This window comes from Hemitrygon akajei, chromosome 14 (genome assembly GCF_048418815.1).
Source record: "Hemitrygon akajei chromosome 14, sHemAka1.3, whole genome shotgun sequence".
NCBI lineage: Eukaryota > Metazoa > Chordata > Chondrichthyes > Myliobatiformes > Dasyatidae > Hemitrygon > Hemitrygon akajei.
The window spans coordinates 103,796,031-103,815,382 of NC_133137.1; the positions used below are offsets into that span (position 1 = coordinate 103,796,031).

General features: G+C 42.0%; 1 protein-coding gene across 1 annotated transcript in view; it reads right to left on the minus strand.

Moving 5' to 3' along the window:
- Window positions 1-19,352, minus strand: part of LOC140738880 (NACHT, LRR and PYD domains-containing protein 1 homolog) — a 31,440-nt gene that overhangs the window by 11,062 nt on the left and 1,026 nt on the right. The window contains exons 2-5 of the mRNA XM_073066873.1: window positions 15,803-15,867; window positions 12,815-13,178; window positions 11,427-11,551; window positions 4,289-4,318 (exon numbers count right to left, since the gene is read on the minus strand). Of these exons, the coding sequence (XP_072922974.1) occupies window positions 4,289-4,318; window positions 11,427-11,551; window positions 12,815-13,178; window positions 15,803-15,863 (580 nt within the window). The 5' untranslated portion in view covers window positions 15,864-15,867. The remainder of the gene's footprint in view (window positions 1-4,288; window positions 4,319-11,426; window positions 11,552-12,814; window positions 13,179-15,802; window positions 15,868-19,352) is intronic.

Here is a 19,352-nt window from a genome sequence, read left to right on the forward strand (position 1 = left end):
GGCTGGAATTTCAGGAAGCAATTCGGAAGGCACAGGATATGTAAATCCCAAAAAGGAAGAAGTATTCTAAAGGCAAGAGGTCACAACTGTGGCTAGCAAATGAAGTCAAAACCAACATCAAAGCTAAAGAGAGGGCATATAATAGAGCAAAAATTAGTGAGAATTTAGAGGATTGGGAAGCTTTTAAAAACCACCAGAAGGCAGTTAAAAAGTCATTAAAAAGATAAAGATGAAATACAAAAGTAAGCTAACCAATAATATTAAAGAGGATACCAAAAGTTTCTTCAGATACATAAAGTATAAAAGGGAGGCAAGTGTGGATATCAGACCACTGGTAAATGATGCCAGAGAGGTAGTAATGGGGGACAACAAAATGGTTTTAAGTATTTTGCATCAGTCTTCACTGTGGAAGGCTCCAGCAGTACGGTGGCAGTTCCAGGTATCAGGGATCATGAAGTGTGTGAAGTTACCTTAACTAGGGAGAAGGTTCTTGGGAAACTGAAAAGTCTGAAGGTAGATAAGTCACCTGGACCCAGGGTTCTGAAAGAGGTGACTGAAGAGATGGTGGAGGCATTAGTAATGATCTTTCAAGAATCACTAGATTTTGGAATGGCTCTGGAAGACTGGAAAATTGCAAATGTCTCTCCACTCTTCAAGAAGGGAGAGAGGCAGAACAAAGAAAACTTTAGGCAAGTTAGTCTGACAGTGGTTGGGAGGATGTTGGAGTCAATAATGAGGTCTCAAGGTACTTGGAGGTACATGATAAACTACACTGGACTAGAATATAAAAGCAAGGATGTAATGTTGAGACTTTATAAAGTACTGGTGAGGCCTCTCTTGAAGTATTGTGAGCAGTTTTGGGCCCTTTATCTTAGAAAGGATGTGCTGAAACTGGAGAGAGTTCAAAGAGGGTTCACAAATTTATTCCAGGATTAGACAGCTTGTCTCATGAAGAGCTTCTGATTGCTCCAGGGCTGTATTCACTAGAATTCAGAAACATGAGGGGTGACCTAATTGAAACCTATCAAATGGTGAATGGCCTTGACAGAGTGGATGTGAAAAGGATGTTTCCTATAGTGGGAGCTTCTAAGACCAGAGGACACAGCCTCAGAATAGAGGGGCATCCTTTTAGATAGATAGATGGATAGATAGATAGATATAGATACTTTATTCATCCCCATGGGGAAATTCAACATTTTTTTTTCCAATGTCCCATACACTTGTTGTAGCAAAACTAATTACATACAATACTTAACTCAGTAAAAATATGATATGCATCTAAATCACTCTCTCAAAAAACTGAGGAGGAATTTCTTTAGAGAGTGGTGAATCTAGGAATTTTTTTGCCACAGGAAGCTTTGGAGGCCAAGTCTTTATGTATATTTAAGACAGAGGTTGGTAGATTCTTGATTAGTCAGGGCATGAAGGGATACAGGGAGAAGGCAGGAGATTGGGGCAGAGACGAAAATTGGATCAGCCCTGATGTAATGGCGGAGCAGATTCGATGAGCCAAATAGCTTAATTCTACTTCTATATCTTCTGGTCTTATGAAACCTTTCACCATATTTGTCACTGACAGCACCAGGCTTTTCAGGGAAGAGGTCTAAATGGGAATGCAGAACATGAATCTTCAATGCAGTTCAGGGTTTCGTCTGCTTGAAGCACGTTGTCAACCAGCTGCACGTAGCCTGGTGCTCTGGAGTTGCCAAGATTTTCTCTGGTCACACAATAAGTTCTTTGTCATTAATGATCTGTTTGATTTGTAGACCAACACAAATGCCTTCCCTAATCTTGGCCTTATTTACCCTGGGAAACAACTATCTCAAAAGTCAAAATCCTTCGCGGAACTTGAGGGAAGAGCTAGGACAGACAGTGCCAGCGGTTTTTGTAGACCCAGGCGACTTCTTCCATTTCGTCCACAAAACAGCTTACTGTTCTTATCTTTTTCTTTTCTTTTCAAGGTGGCTGGGGTTCTGTCGGAATCCATGATCTACAATTACAGGTCAAACTACGGTTTTCCACAAGTGTCGGGTTTGCGAACCGGCTGTGCGGCCTGGCATTTCGATATCTCCAGGAGAGGCCTGGACGATGCGCACCACTGGGGACGACCCCATTCCTCACCAATTCTGCCAAATGAAGCATCATGGGAAACTGAAACATCAGGACATCAGGCAGTGTGTGCTACTGGCCGAAGAAGGCCATTGTACTCAAGTGATCCCTCTGTCGATCTCTCTCTTGATGGAGAGTGAAAGCCTGTCAGTCATCGAGCTGGAGAAACAACGCAGAAGATTGTAACATCAAAACAGCAAGCTGCTGGTCTCCTGCTGAATACACTGGAATTTAGAAGGATGAGAGGGGATCTGATTGAGACATATAAGATTATTAAGGGATTGGACACGCTGGAGGCAGGAAGCATGTTCCCGCTGATGGGTGAGTCCACAACTAGAGGCCACAGTTTAAGAATAAGGGGTAGGCCATTTAGAACAGAGATGCGGAAAAAACTTTTTCACCCAGAGAGTGGTGGATATGTGGAATGCTCTGCCCCAGAAGGCAGTGGAGGCCAAGTCTCTGGATGCATTCAAGAGAGAGTTAGATAGAGTGCTTATGGATAGCGGGGTCAACGGATATGGGGAGAGGGCAGGAATGGGGTACTGATTGTGTATGATCAGCCATGATCACAGTGAATGGCGGTGCTGGCTAGAAGGGCTGAATGGCCTACTCCTGCACCTATTGTCTATTGCTCTCATTGGTGCAGGAGTGATCTTTCTGTTGCTCACTAGTGAGAACAAGCCTGTCTGAGATACCAAAGTCCTGGGTGATGGGATGTACTATATAATGTACTCTAAATCAAGGCCTGTTCAGGGGCTTTTGCTATTGGTTGCATAGTGAGGGGTGGGGGGGGGGTCAGTGCTTCTGCTGGTACAAGTGGGGGGAGAATGGGGGGGAGGGAGAGGGAAGGGTCGATGCTTCTGCTGCTTGTGTGTGAGACGGGGAGGGGGTTTTATCAGGTTCCGATGTTAGTCATTCATTCTTTGGGGTTTCTTCTTTCATGGATGTCTCTGCGAAGAGTACAAATTTCAGGCTGCATACTGTATACATTCTCTGATATTAAGTTGAACCATTTGAAATTTTTGCAGTTGGTGACAGCAGATTCCATCCCTACAGTCTTGAACCCAGTAATTCTGCTCTTGCCTTTGACAAACCCGAGTCTCTGACCAGCTCATTTAACTCGGACTTAGTTATCAGAAGAGGCTCACTCAACGTAATGGATCAAAATCTGTACCAGTATCAGTGTTGTTTTGCATCCCTGCTCATGCATCATGGCATCTTTGTCTGCCTCCTCTAGACTCCATGTCCTGTTTTTCTAAAGCTGTCCTACCATACAGTATTTGCCCTGCCTTACCAAGCCCTGGAATCCTTGGACAAGATAGAAAACTTTTCAGCTTACATTGTGAGCAACATTTAATTAACTTGAATTATGAATGGGAATAACAAATTAAGGTCATTAAAAAATAGTGTGTGATTTTTTCTCTGGTCCCACAAGAAGTTCTTTGAATTGTCTGTCAAAGTTTCATGGTGATTTTCCTGATCAGCAGCCCAAAATCCCTAAGGTACACCCAAAAGTATTCAGGAAGCAAAATCTTTGTTTAATGTTATTAATCCAAAATGATGAAGAGATGACAAAATTCAGGGAACTTCACTTGCTACCTAAACCCTCATCAAAATGCCAGCATCTGCTATTTCACATCACACAGCAATTTGTGAGGTCATTATAAACTCATTACTAGATGCTGAAAGACATCTATAATTTTGAAACCAGGCTGAAATTCATACCCATGTCAAGAAAGTGAAATCTTTAAATTGTCCAGAAAATCTACATCAAATTTTCTAATTCAATTGGATATACTGGGTTCAAGTAAGGGTTAACAAGTTTGTCCAACAAAGCTTTGAAAGGTTACAGGCTTCCTTGTCTCCCCACTTGCATGGCTCTTCTCTCATGCCTTGAAGAATAAGTAACCACAGAAGAAGTTACTGGATGTTTTCTGAAAGGAGTATGTGTGTCTAAGCAAGTACTGGCCTTTTTAATTACTGGTCGATATATACTTCTAAACATTACTGGATTGTTAAAAATGTATATTTTGTGCCTTCTTTCAGAAGTCTTCATCTTAAACATTAATTCATTGCTAAAATTAGTAACAACACACAGCTCTATGGCTGATTATAGTAGTGGACAAGGAGACCACATATACTACTGTGGGTGGAAACTCTGTGGAATTCATCTCTTTACCTTTTGTGTCTTCTTCCAGTAAACAAACCTCTGAAAAAAAAACAGAATAAAGCACAAGTCAGTGTCTGTTCCCCTGAGAGGATGTTGCATTTCTGTGGCTGGAACTGGTGGGGAGTTGTGATAACGTCAGCACATTACACTGGGCATCTTCAGTCAGGATAATGAAGTTCTGGGCCAGAAAACAATGGGTTGATGGGGCTGAGGCCCACAACTAACGGGCTCCTGGATCAGCTGCAGTGATGACTGGCTTCGTGGCTGCAGACTCACTTTTGTGAACTTAAGTTATGAATGTTATTTGCTTACTTTTTATTATTTGTTGCTTTCTGTATATTGGGCGTTTGAAGGTCTTTTTAATGGGTTCTATTGGCTTTCTTTGTTTTGTGGCTGACTATAAGGAGACAAATCTCAAGATTACATACTTTGATAATAAATGTACTTTGAACTTTAATTAATTTGTCAGGGGTGAACTTAACATAAATATTTAAATACTTGACAAGGTTTAATAGCAACATTAGTAAGCTCTTTCAGAAGTCAAACACAGCACCTGAGTTATCATGACAGAAAACAAAGAACATTGTTATGTGACCTGTGTGGAACAGTATCAGAAGTGGTTCGATATCCCATTTGCTTGGCACTGATGCCACTTGGCTCCCTTTCTCACTGGTGGTAAGTCAATTCTGTAGTCAGGTGCTTAAAGAAGTGTCTTTCACTCCTCAGCCAAGTTACCTGCTGCCTTTCAACTCAACCTTCAGAGAAGATATTAAAAAATCTATGGAATGCCAAATGCTTGGTGGGGAAATCCGGACGACATTAATGCAGAATGCAACCATCACAATAATGTTTGTCATCTAAATACACACATCCAATGCTAAAGGCAATTTCCTTGGCTGATTAACCAATTCATGTAACTGAATCAATCACAGTCTATACCTTACACATTTAACATTCACCAATCAAAGGTGGTGATGAATCAGCATACAGGAGGGAGACTGAAAATCTGGCTGTACCTAATCTAAATGAATATAAGTTAATAATGGGTGGTGACTTTAATTGTTGTTTAAATCCTTTGTTGGATAGAGCTATATCCATTCAGACTTTACCAAATAAGTCAGCCACTTATATCAATTCTTTTTTGATTGACTCCGGAATTTTCGATACTTGGAGATTTCTACATCCTAAGGACAAAGAGTTTTCATTTTTCTCACATGTTTATCATTCTTACTCGAGAATTGACTACTTTTTCATTGACTCTCATCTCATTCCATCTGTAATTGGTTGTAATTATGACATTATAGCCATCTCTGATCATGCTCCAATGAAACTTTCTATTAAATTAATGGACTCAGCTCCTAGTATTAAGCATTGGCGATTTGACTCTACCTTACTGCAAGATCCAGATTTTATTAAATTTATGAAAGAACAGATTGATTTCTTCTTTTCAACCAACTCCATGGATGAAATTTCCTGCAGAACACTTCGGGATACTTTTAAAGCATATATACGTGGACAGATTATCTCTTATTCTGTTGGTTTGAGAAAACATATTAAGAATGAAACTCTTTTATTGGTTGATAAGATTAAAGAAATTGATAAGAAATATTCAATCACTCCTAGTAAGGAGCTTTATAACAAAGAGTTGAGCTTCAAATGGAACACAGTTTATCACTCACATCTTCGATTGAAAATCAATTAAAAAAAAACCAAAAATCAATTAATGAAAACCAGGTAAATTTTACATACATAGTGATAAATCGGGCAAATTGTTAGCTAACCAATTGAAGACTGTTTCGGTTAAACATCAAATTATTAAGATCCGTAAACAGAATGGTGAATTGACAGTTAATCATGATGAGATAAACAAATCTTTTCAAGATTTTTATACTTCTATCACTCTGAATTTCCTCATCTTAATACCATGCATGATTTTTTAGGGAAGCTGAAATTTCCAAAATTATCATCTGAAGAACATTTAATATTAGAAACTCCTATTACGGATGCAGAAATTAAAGGTGTTATTTCCTCAATTAACTCCGGAAAAGCACCAGGTCCAGATGGGAATACAGTGGAATTTTTCAAGTTTTTTTCCTCTATTCTTTCTCCTTGGTTATGTAGGGTTTTTGAAGAAGCAATTAGATTAGGTAAACTACCACGATCTTTTTTATAGTGCTTCCATTTCTTTAATGTTGAAAAAAGATAAAGACCCTACTGACTGTTCATCCTATAGACCGATATCCCTGTTGAATGTAGATTCCAAGATCTTTTCCAAGTTACTGGTGACAAGGCTGGAGAAAGTATTACCTCAAATTATCTCGGAGGATCAAACTGGTTTTATTAAAAACCGCTATTTTTTCAATATTAGGAGATTACTGAATATTGTTTATACTCCTTCACACAGCACCTCAGAATGTGTCATTTCATTAGATGCAGAGAAAGCATTTGATAGAGTTGAATGGCCATATTTATTTACTGTGCTTGAGAAGTTTAACTTTAGTCCGACATTTATATCCTGGATTAAATTGATATATCATACTCCAGTAGCCTTGGTTTTTACTAACAATCAAAGATCTCCCTTTTTTCGTTTATTTCGGGGGTACCAAGCAAGGCTGTCCTCTTAGTCCATTATTATTTGATATTGCTATAGAACCTTTGGCAATTGCTATTAGAGAATCACCTAACAATTTTGGCATTACTCGCAGGATGGATATACATAAGTTATCATTATATGCAGACAACTTGTTATTATACATTTCCGATCCTGAGAAATCCATTCCTGCAGTTATATCATTGTTGGCTCAGTTTAGTAATTTTTCCGGGTATAAATTGAATCTTAATAAGAGTGAATTGTTCCCCCTAAATAGGCAGGTTCCAATTTACGGAAATTTACCTTTTAAATTTGTTAATGATTATTTTATATACTTAAGGATTAAAATCACAAAAAAATAAGGATTTATTGAAGGTTAATTTTTTACCCTTAATTGATCAGATTAAATGTTTGTTTACTAAATGGTCACCATTGTCTTTATCATTGATAGGTCGAATTAATGCTATTAAGATGATTATTTTACCTAAGTTTTTTATATATATTTCAAGCGGGTACCACTTATTATTCTGAAATCCTTTTTTGATCATGTTGATTCCAAAATTTCTTCATATATATGGCAGAATAAAAATCCTAGATTAGGTAAAAAATATTTACAGAAGTCAAAAAAGGAAGGTGGATTGGCTTTGCCAAATTTTAGATTTTATTACTGGGCAATTAATATTCGATATTTGAAATGTTGGTTAAGGGATTTAGATTTATCTCCTAGCCCTCATTGGGTAAATTTGGAAATTAAATCTGTACAAGGATTTTCATTGGGTTCTATCTTAGGGACTTCTCTTCCTTTTGCGTTTTCTAAATTACATAAACGAATTGACAATTCGATAGTTAAACACACTCTACATGGTTTCAATTCCAGAAATTTTTTGGGTTGAATCAATTTGTTTTAGCAATTCCTATCGTATCCAATTTCTTTTTTTATCCCTCTATTATAGACCAAGCTTATTTAGTTTGGAAGACTAAAGGTATACTACGATTTTCAGAATTATTTTTGGATAATTGTTTCATGTCTTTTGAACAATTATCTAAGAAATATAATTTGCCCAGATCTCATTTTTTTTTAGATATTTACAGATTAGGAACTTTTTAAACACTGTACTTCCTATCTTTCCAAATATAGATTCTATGGGCATTTTGGAGAAATTGTTAGTATTAAATCCTTTTCAGAAAGGTGTAATATCAAATGTTTACAATATAATTATGAAAATACATTCAGAGGCCTTTTATAAGATTAAGAATGATTGGGAAAGAGAACTTAACTTTACTATCCCTATTGAGAACTGGGATAAAATTCTTCAACTAGCTAATTCATCCTCTATATGTTCTAAACATTCATTGATACAGTTTAAAGTTGTGCACAGGGCTCATATGTCCAAGGATAAATTAGCTCATTTTTATTCCCACATAAATCCCATATGTGATTGATGTCATTCTGAGATAGCTTCTCTAACTCATATGTTTTGGTCATGTCCGTCCTTGGAAAAATATTGGAAAGACATTTTTGATATTATTTCTACGGTACTGAATATTGATTTACAACCTCATCCTATTACTGCAATCTTTGGTTTACCAATGATGGAGTCAATTCATTTATCTCCCTCTGCTTGTCGGATGATTGCATTCCTTACATTAATGGCCAAAAGATCTATTTTGTTGAATTGGAAAGAAATTAATCCCCCAACCACATTTCAATGGTTTTCTCAAACTATGTTATGTTTAAATTTGGAAAAAATTAGAAGTGTCATATGACCCTTCTATTAATTTGAAAAGACTTGGAGGCCATTCATTCAATATTTTCACATGATGTAGTCGGACCCTGTTCCAATCCTACTTTTTTTTCTGGTTCTGATTTTATATATGTAGAGAGGATTGGAGTTGATGACACTGATGATTCTTTGTCTTTTCTTAGATACTATAAATAGACCTTTTTTTTTCTTTTCCATTAGTGGTTAGTTTGTTAGATTAGTTCTTGTTTTTTGGGGTAATATTTTTTCTCTTTTTCTCTTTTTCTGTTTTTTTTTATATTGATATACCTAGTTTTTTTGTCTTGTCTATATATTTGAATCACGTATGATTTGGGAAGACTTAACTATATTGTACTTATTGCATATGTATCCTTTTGTGCTCATTTTAATTTTGTAATTTTGTAATCCCAATAACTATGTATCAATCTTATCATGTTGATACTAATAAAAAGATTGAAAAAGAAAATCTGGCTAAGCAGTGTCGTAACAACTACCTCTTACTCAATGTCATTAAGACCAAGAAGCTCATTATTGACTTCAGGAGAGGGAAACCGGAGGTTCATCAGCTGGTCCTCATTGGAGGATCAGAGGTGGAGACGGTCAGCAGCTTTAAATTCCTCAGTGTGCAATTTTCCAGTCTTCTAGAACCATTCAGGAATCTAGTGATTCTTGAAATATCATTACTACTGCCTCCACAATCTCTTCAGCCACCTCTTTCATAACCCTGGGGTGTACACCATCTGGTCCAGGTGACTTATCTACCTTCAGACCTTTCGGTTTCCCAAGACCTTCTCTCTAGTTATGGTAACGTCACACACTTCATGACCCCTGACACCTGAACTTTCACCATACTGCTGGTGTCTTCCACAGTGAAGACCAATGCAAAGTATTTATTCAGTTCGTCCGACATTTTGGAATACTCTATAAAATTATTGGCTAGCTTACTTTCATATTCCATCTTTACCTTCTCAATGACTTGTTTAGTTGCCTTCTGTTGGTACTTAAAAGTTTCCCAATTCTCTAACTTCCCACAAATTTTTGCTCTATTATATGCCCTCTCTTTGGCTTTTATTTTGGCTTTGATTTCTCTTGTTTATTTTGGCTTCTGATTTCTCATCTTGCCTTTAACATACTTCTTCCTTTTTGGGATGTGTATATCCTGTGCCATCCGAATTGCTTCCAGAAATTCCAGCCATTGCTGCTCTGCTATCATCCATGCCAGTGTTCTTTTCCAATCTGACTTTAGCTTTCCTTCTCAAACTTCAGGGTGAATTTGATCATATTATGATACATCTCCTAAGGGTTCTTTCACCTTAAAACTCTCTAATCAATTCTGGTTCACTGAACAACACCCAATCCAGAATAGCTGATCCCCTGGTGGGCTCAACCACAAAAGCTGCTCTAAAAAGCCATCTTGTAGGAATTCTAGAAATTCCCCTTCTTGGAATCCAGCAGCAACCTGATTTCCCCAAACTACCTGCATATAGAAATCCCCCATGACTATTGTAACATTGCCCCTTTGACATGCATTTTCTATCTCTCATTGTAGACCACCACTGTTTGGGGTCTGTATACAACTCCCATCAGTGTCTTCTTACCCTTGCAGTTCCTTCACTCTATCCACAACAATTCAACACTTTCCGACCCTATACCACCCCTTTCTAATGACTTCATTTTATTTTTACCATCAGAGCCACCCCCACCCCACCTGTCTTCCTGCCGATCCTTTTGATACAACAGACAGACAGACAGCCAGACTTTATTGGTCCCGAGGGAAATTGGGTTTCGTTACAGCCGCACCAACCAAGAATAGTGAAGAAATATACAATATAAAACCATAAATATTAAATAATAAGTTAATCATGCCAAGTGGACAATATGACAAGCTACAATCTTCTTTCAGCCATGATTCAGTGTTGCCTACAGCAATCATACTTGCCAATTTGTAACTGTGCTACAAGTTCATAAACCTTATTGCATACACAGCGCGCATTCAGATATAACACCTTTCGTCCTATATTCACCCTTGTAGATTTTGTCTGCCTTTTACATTGTAATTCATCTTGTTGACTGTAATTTTGCCCTATGTTCAGCCTCTCCTTACTAGGAGTCTCAGTACACATTGCCTCTGTTTGTAAACCAACTCAACTTCTGTACTATCACTCCAGTTCCCATCCCCCTGCCAAATTAGTTTAAATCTTCCCCCAAACAACTCCAGCCAACCTGCCGCAAGGGTATTGGACACCTTCTGGTTCAGATGTAACCCACCCCAGAAGAGATTTCCACGATCCATAAATCTGAACCCCTGCCCCCCTGCACCAGTTCCTCAGCCACACATTCACCTGCTAAATCATTCTATTCTTACCCTCACTGGCAACAATGCAGAGATTACTACCCTGGAGATCCCATTTCAGAGCTTTCTACCTAGCTCCCTAAAACCTCTCTTCAGGACCTCCTCACCTTGTCTACCTATGTCATTGTGCCAATATGTACCAACACTTCTGGCTGCTCACCCCTCGCTCTTGAGAATGCCTTGGACATGCTCCTAGACATCCCTGATTCTGCTACCAGGCAAAATACCATGCGGTTGTCTCTATCGCTCCCACACAATATTGTCTCTGTTTCTCTGTCTAAGGAATCCCCCATCAACACTGCAGTCCTCTTTACCTCTCTGCTTTTCTCAGCCACAACACCACACTCAGTGCCAGAGACCTGGTCACTGTGGCTCCCCCATTGTACCTATAGTTGTACAGCTTGTGTCGTGAGTGCCCAATTTTCTCAACACGTTACTCACTTTCAGGATCTCCTTGCTTCTTTGATCTGATTTGGAAAAGTAAAATTACAGCTGCAATGAAAACAAATGTCAATACAGGTTGAAGTCCATGACGTTGTCTATCTGAAGCTGGATCAGCGCATCTGCTCCATTAATCCGTGATGTATCTAGGATATTCAGAACAAAACCAAATGGTTAAACTATCTCATAGGCAAAGGAGATGAAACATGATCACAAGACGTTCCACTCAAAAAGAGATGTATAAATGTGGATTACCTTATAGTTAGGAGAAGGATTATTAAAATCTGTCTGATAGCAGCTCAGATTCAGATTTATCATATGGTGTGAAATTTGTTGTTCTGCAACAGCAACTGAGTGTAAGGACATAAGCTTATTATAAATTACAAAAATAGTACAAAAAATGAAATGGGAGTAGTGTTCGTACAGAGTTACACGTAGACAGACGTGTTTCTCAATGACCTCCTGCACTGTTACAACAAGACCCAACGCCAACTTAAGGAACTAAACCTCACCTTCTGTCGCGGCACATTGCAACCTTCCAGGTTTATGGTCTAAAATTCATGAAGGCAACATGGTATAAAGGGATTACATGGAGTTCAGTAAGGCTTTTGACAAGGTCCTGTATGGTAGGAGGATTCCGGAAGGCTAAAGGACAGAGAACATGAAATACGGGGAGAAACTGGATCCAAAATTGTCTCAGAGATAGGAAGCAGAGGGTAACGGGGAATGGCTGATTCTCCGCCTGGAAAAAGACGCACTGTAGATCTTCTTGTTGGAAACTTAGTTGTTTGCAACGTATATAAACGACTTGGATGAGAATGTAGGTGATCTTATCAGAAAGTCTGCAGACTGTTAGAGTCACAGAGAGTGAAGGTGGTTTTCTAATGACAAAGGGACATAAATCAATTGGAAAGTGAGTGGCGGCAGATGGACTTTAAGTGTGAGCTAACATCATTTGGGAAGTTGAACTCTAGTTGGATATATAGTGAGTAGCTGGGAGCCGGTCCGGAGTGCTGATGTCCAGAGGAGCTTCGGAATCAAGTGGTGACATAGGTGGACAGAGCATTTGGTATGTTTGTGTAGCTGGTAGGAATCTTTCCCAGGGTGGGGAGTCTGAATCTAGCATACAGTGAAAGGAGAAATTTAAAGGTGATCTCTCAGAGGGAGGCGGTTATGTGGAACAAGCTCCAACAGTACGTGGCAGAGGCATGTTCAATTGTAGTATCTGAAAGGCACTTACAAACAGAAAGGTACCTGGGCAGGAAAGGCACAGAGGAATGTGAGCCTAGTGGCACTGGTGTAGACAGACACCACAATCGGATGTACAGAATCCTTTTCTGTATGGAGTGATTCAATGTAATTCACTTACTTTGCTTTTACTATCACACCATTTCTTGCACTCACCAATCAATCTTAATTCCACAATGTTCTCAATGTGCTCAGACCCTTCTTCTTCAAATACGAAGCAGGTGTAGTTACCCACGTCGAATAATGTCACGTTTTCCAATTTTAGGTTCGCATTCCCGTTGAAGAATTCCCAGTGAAACAGCTGAGTGCGACCTCTGAACTCTGCAGCTTGATGCTCTGGATGTTCCAATCCAGAGTAGAAGCTGTAAACCACAGCCAGAGTGTCTGTCCGCTGCCACGTGACAATCAGGTTGTGCATATTGAGGTTGGCCGAAACTGTAAAGGTGCAGGGCAACAAGACGTCTCCATTCAATTTCCCATAGGACCGGGAGAAAGACCCTATGCCTAGTAAAAATATCAGGAAATAAAGATATACACATTACTTGCAAATAAAGTTGGAGTTCAATAAACAATCTGGAATCTTGATCTTGAATCTCCACATTCTTGCATCTTGTAAAAGTAATAGAAAATTTTAAAAATGTATTATTTTGTGACTAAAACTGGGCTCATCTACCTCCATAGTCTTGTGCACTAAGGATTTTCACTATAACTTCCAGCACGTCACAAATAGCTCACTGACTTGTTTCCATGTCCCCTGGCTCTCTGTTACACTTCCTTCAGATGTTACTTTACAACAAGGGATGTTAGAACAGGAGACAAGTTACTGCAGGTCTACCCCATCAGCCAGTTGCTCATTGGCGGGAGAAACAGAAGGACATGGACTTGGTGCAGACAGAGGAGTGTCGGATGAGTCAGTCCGCGAAGGCAGTGTGCAGTCTAACAGAGAGTGAGCGTCTTAGTGGCTTCTCCTGTGATCGCAAGACCCTGTTGGACATTGCTAATGTGGAACGCTGCAAGTACCATTCACTGATTTACTGGCTGGATGGCAGGTGAGCTGCACGGATTCGGTCGTAGCGAGACTGGGCCTCAAGCCGCGGTGTCACCTGTTTACAGCCGCCCTGGAGAGAGGCGGAGTTGTTGTGTGCCACCGGAGACAGTTTGGTGCAGCTTGCTGGAGTCAGTCAGTGCTCAGCAGAAAACAAGCGTATTGTGTTCGACTGCAGACTCAGGGTCTTGGATGTATTTTTTTATATGACCGTATTTTACTGATATCTTATACGTGCTTGCTATCTTATTGATACTATATGTCCATTGTGTTGTCTGTGACTGTTGGTACTGTGTGTTGCACCTTGGCTGTGGAGGAATGCTGCTTCGCTTGGCTGTATTCATAGGCATTCATGTATGGTTGAATGATAATTAAACTTGAACTGAGCTGAGAATATCAGAAATTAAGATAAAAACAAGAGAATAAATGACAACAGAATGAACAAATAAATAAAAGGTGTGTTGTCTGCGTCCTGCATATGTATGTGAGTCTGTGTGTGCACGTGTGTGCGTGTCTGTGTGTGCACGTGTGTGTCTGTGTCTGCATGTGTGTGTGTGTGTCTGTGTGTGCATGTGTGTGTGTCTGCATGTGTGTGTCTGTGTGTGCATGTGTGTGTGTCTGTGTGTGTCTGCATGTATGTGCATGTGTGTGCACGTATGTGCGTGTCTGTGTGTGCACGTGTGTGTCTGTGTGTCTGCATGTGTGTATGTGTGAGTGTGTGCATGTGTGTATGTGTGTCTGTGTGTGCACGTGTGTGTGTGTCTGCATGTGTGTATGTGTGCGCATGTCTGCATGTGCATATGTGTGAGTTGTGTGTGTGTCTGTGTGTGCACGTGTGTGTGTGTGCTTGTGTATATGTGTGCTTGTGTGTTTGCATGCGTGTCTGTGTGTGCGCTTGCGCATGTATTATTTCGTTGAGCAAAGGGATTACTCCTCAATCCTTGAATTACTCAATGTCATGGTCCGGTCCGTGAAGTCCATGTTCCGGTCCGTAGACTCCAGACTCCGGATCTTCTGGCTGTCCCTTGTTTCATTTGGGCTTAATCATAGGCACCTGATTCTTGTCTTGGGGCCGGGAATAAAGTGGCCCTCGGTTCAAGTGTAGGCGCTAGTTTGTCTAGTCAGTATCCTGTTCTTGCCTCTGTGGGGTTTGTCTTGTCAGTATCCTGTCCAAACCCCCTATCTGTATCCCTTCCTTTCACCTTCCTCCTGGAGCTTTGCCTTTACTGCTGTCAAGTTCTACCACCGCAGCAAGATAAGGATCTGTCTTTTGTTGTTTTGAACTGTCTCTGTGTCCATGCCGCTAGGTAGGTCCGGCTGTTTGCCACTACCTAGTGTTGGGAACTGTCTCGTCATATTCTGCATTCTGTGTAATGAGTCCTGGCCCTACGTCCTGTACCCAAGGAGGGGTCCTGGCTCGGTGTTCCATGTTCCTGTCTCTCCCTCGACCAAGGCTCTGCATTCCTGACTCTTCCTCAACCAAGTCAAGGCTTCGGGGTCTCGTCCGGTCCTAGCCACGTCCAAGAACCTTGTCCTGTCCAAGCCACGGCTTTGTGTTCTCGTCTTGTCCATGTGCCTCGCCCAGCCCAGGAGTACCTTGCCCAGCCCAGTGCTGGGGTTCCCTTGTCCTGTCCAGGAGTCTCACGTCCAGTCCTGTTGCCTCTCCTCATCCTGTAGCCATGTCTTGTCCTCGCCGGGTTCTGGAGTCTGAGCCCAAGTCAAGACCCAGGTTCTGGGTCCTTGTCCAGTCTCTGGCTCGGAGTCCTAGCCCAGGCTCCTAGTTCCCAGTCCCATGTCCTGATTCCGCTATCCTAGTCAAGTCCTAGCCCAGGCCCGGAATCCTTGTCTTGTCCAGGGCCTGTGTCATGTCCAGCGTACTTTCTTCCCTACTTCCCTTGCTCCCTTCTCACGCCTAGTCCTGTTCCCGGTAGTTTCAGTGTCTGTGTCTTGCATTTGGGTCCGTTCCCAACGCCCCCGTTATGACACTCAAAGAACAACCACAGAAACTTAAGGTCACCTACCTAACTTGTAAGAATCAACCTGACAAACTTATGCAAATCTCTCCACGGAGGCAAACACTCACCCAGTTCAAACTCCCTGAAGAGAACGAACGCCAACAGCATCCTTTCCAAAGTAAAATCCATTGTCCTGAAATTAAAACTAGAATGAGTTACCTATTTTGAAACATCTTCTATAAATCTTTATCAGAGCTGAATTAGGACAAATAAATAATGAAACTAAGTGAACACAGAGAGCTGTGTGTCAGGAATAACCTTTAAATACTCTTGTCCTCAGATGACTCAAGATTGTGATGACACTGAAGGTGATACAGAATTTCAACACTGATGTCTACCTTCATCGAGAGGTGGCTCCCAAGAAAAGAAGTGATCTATACTTCCAGGGTCACATTGTGAACCTTCACTGTCAAAAGGCAGTATCGTAGAGCAGGGCCTGTTTGGTAATGGACTTTAGATTTAAGGATTTTAATTGCAAGATCTATTCTCTCATATTCCAATGCATCAGTCTATGGCGACTGAAGCTCAGTCTTGTGCTAACTACATACTGCCGCTCAGATGTTGAGCTGTAGTGGATGAGAAGAAGGTTGAATCAACACGTACAAACAAGCTGGAGGAACTCAGGTCGGGCAGCATCCATGGAAATGAGCAGTCAATGTTTTGGGGCCGAGACCCTTTGTCAGGACTGAAGAGGGAGGGGGCAGGGGCCAAATAAAGAAGGGTGGGGTGAGGGTGGAAGGTGTCAGGTTTAAAAACCAATCAGAGGAAAGATCAAGGGGTGGGGGAGGGGAAGCAGGGAGGGGATAGGCAGGAGGAGGTGAAGAAGGAATGTAAGGGGAAAAGCACTGATGGGTAGTAGAAGAAGGCAGAATCATGAGAGAGGTGATAGGCAGCTGGAAGAGGCAGAGTGAAAGTGAGATGGAGGGAGGGAATTACCACCCTCCCCCTGCCTTCTTATTGGGCCCCTGCCCCCCCATCAGTCCTGACAAAGGGTGTCAGCCTGAAATGTTGACTGCTCGTTACAATGGATGCTGCCCGATCTGCTGAGTTCCTCCAGCTTGTTTGTACGTGTTGATTTGACCACAACATCTGGGGTAATTATAGACCAGTGAGCCTTTCTTTAGTCTTCTAATGAAGTAGAGGCATTGGTGAGCCACCTTGATGACGACATCAAAGAGGTTAGTAAGGATAGGCTATTTGTGGTGTTCATTCCTAGAACATGAAGCTGTCAACCTCAACACCTTTGAGATAGAGAGGAGCAGATGCATTGCCACCCACCCTTCCTTCCGAAGCCAATGACCAATTCTTTTGTTGACAATGAAGGAAAGGTTGTTGTCATAATACTGTTTCACTAAGCTCTCTATGTCCTTCCTGTACTCCAACTCATTATTTGAGATGCGGCCCACTGCAGTGCTATCATCTGCGAATATATAGATGGGAGGATAGAATCTGACCACACATCATGACATAGGTATCTTTACAGTCCAGATGCTTCAGAGATGAGTGCAGGGTCAGGGAGATGCCATCCACTGTAAACCTGATTGGTCTGCAGGCAAACCGCAGTGGGTCAGTTACGTGGAAATGTGCGCCACGACCAGCTTCTTGAAGCACTTCATGATGGAAGATGTTAGAGCCACTGGAGAGTAGTCATTAAGAGACACTATCTTGTGTTTCTTGTGTAGTTTTTGTGCATCTCCACCACCTCCCCTTCCCTCTCCCACACTCCATTGGCCATGAAGGAATTAAAGTGTGGAAGGAAGCATTTTAAACGCTTAACTGGAATCAGTCAAGGGCAGTGGAAGTAGACAAACCAAGTGACTCTGTACTTGCCACACGGTTAAAGGAATCAAGGTCGCCAATTTGTGAAATTGTTCTGCAATCTCCATTTTGTGAACTGTTTTGTGAATTGGTTTTTATTCAGGAATACTGGATCAAAGAAATTAAATGAGGCCCCCTATTGATAATATGATGAACTAAAGACCTTTTCCAAGTAAGAAGCTGTCTGGGAGATGTTCTTCGGTAAGATAGAACACGCTGGTTTAAGAATAGGGTGATCTGTATCTGTCACCTGTGGATCACTAGAGGCGAGCAACTGACTGAACTGGCTGGACAGGCTGAACTGCTCTGCTTCACGGAAATCAAAGGGAACAATTGAATTCATGCCTTGTGTTGTTGGCCTGCATTCAACATAGTTACATTGGTAAACATGAGAAGTTCTGCAAATACTGGAAATCCAAAGTAACACACACAAAATGTTGGAGGAACTCAGCAGGTCAGGCAGTATGTATGGAAATGAATAAAGAGTTGACATTTTGGGCTGAGACCCTTCCTCAGGACTGGAAAGCAAGGGGAAAGACACCAGAATAAAAACGTGTGAGGTTAATGGGAAGGAGGATAGGGAAAGTGGTAGGTGAAGCCAGGTGGATAGGGAAGACAAAGGGCTGGAGAGGAAGGAATCTGGTAGGACAGGATAGTGGACCACAGGAGGAGGGGCACCAGGAGGAGGTGACAGGCAAGTGAGAGAGTGCAAGGGAATTTTTTTTACTGGGAAGAGAAATTGATATTCATGCCAAAAGGTTGGAGGCTACCCAGACAGAATATGAGGAAAATCTGCAGATGCTGGAAATCTACATAGTACTGGAGGAACTCAGCGAGTCAGGCAATGTCTATGGAAATGAATAAACAGTTGACGTTTTGGGCCGAAACCCTTCATCAGGACCGGGGGGAAAAAAGATGAGGTCAGACTAAGGTGGTGGGGGGGGGGGAGGGGAGGAAGAAGTACAAAGTGGTAGGTGGCAGGTGAAACTGGGAGGAGGGAGATGTGAAGTTAAGAGCTGGGAAGTTGATTGGCGTGAGCAATAACGGGCTGGAGAAGAGGGGAATCTGATAGGAGAGGGTAGAAGACCATGGAAGAAAGGGAAGGGGGAGGAGCACCAGAAGGAGGTGATGCGCAAAGTAAGGCGATGAGGTGAGAAAGTGAAATGGAAATGGGGAATGATGAAGTGGGGTGGGGCAATTACCAGAAGTTTGAGAAATCGATGTACATGCCTTCAGACTGGAGGCTACCCAGATGGAATGTACTATCTATGTTGGTCCTCCAACCTGTGTGTGGCTTCACCTCCATCGTGGCAGGGAGAGGAAGTCATGGGACTGACATGTCGGAATGGGAATGGGAAGTAAAATAGAAGTGCGTGGCAACCGGAAAATCCTGCTTTTTCTGGTGGAGGGAGCGTAGGTGCTCGGCGAAGTGGTCTCCCAGTCTGTCAGGTCTTAACCATATACAGGAAGCCACACCCCAAGCACCAGATTCAGTAGATGAATCCAAAAGACTCGCAAGTGAAGTGTTGCCTCACTGGGGGGAGGGGGAGAGGGAGAGGGGGAGGAGGGGGAGGGGGAGGAGGGGGAGAGGGGGGAGGGAGAGGGGGAGGGGGGGAGGGGGGGAGGGGGAGGGAGAGGGGGGGGAGGGGAGGGGGGGAGGGGGGGGGGGAGAGGGAGAGGGGGAGGGGAGAGGGGGAGGGGAGAGGGAGAGGGGGAGGGGAGAGGGGAGGAGGGGGAGGGGAGAGGGGAGGGGAGGGGGGAGTGGAGGGGGAGAGGGGGAGTGGAGGGGAGAGGGGGGAG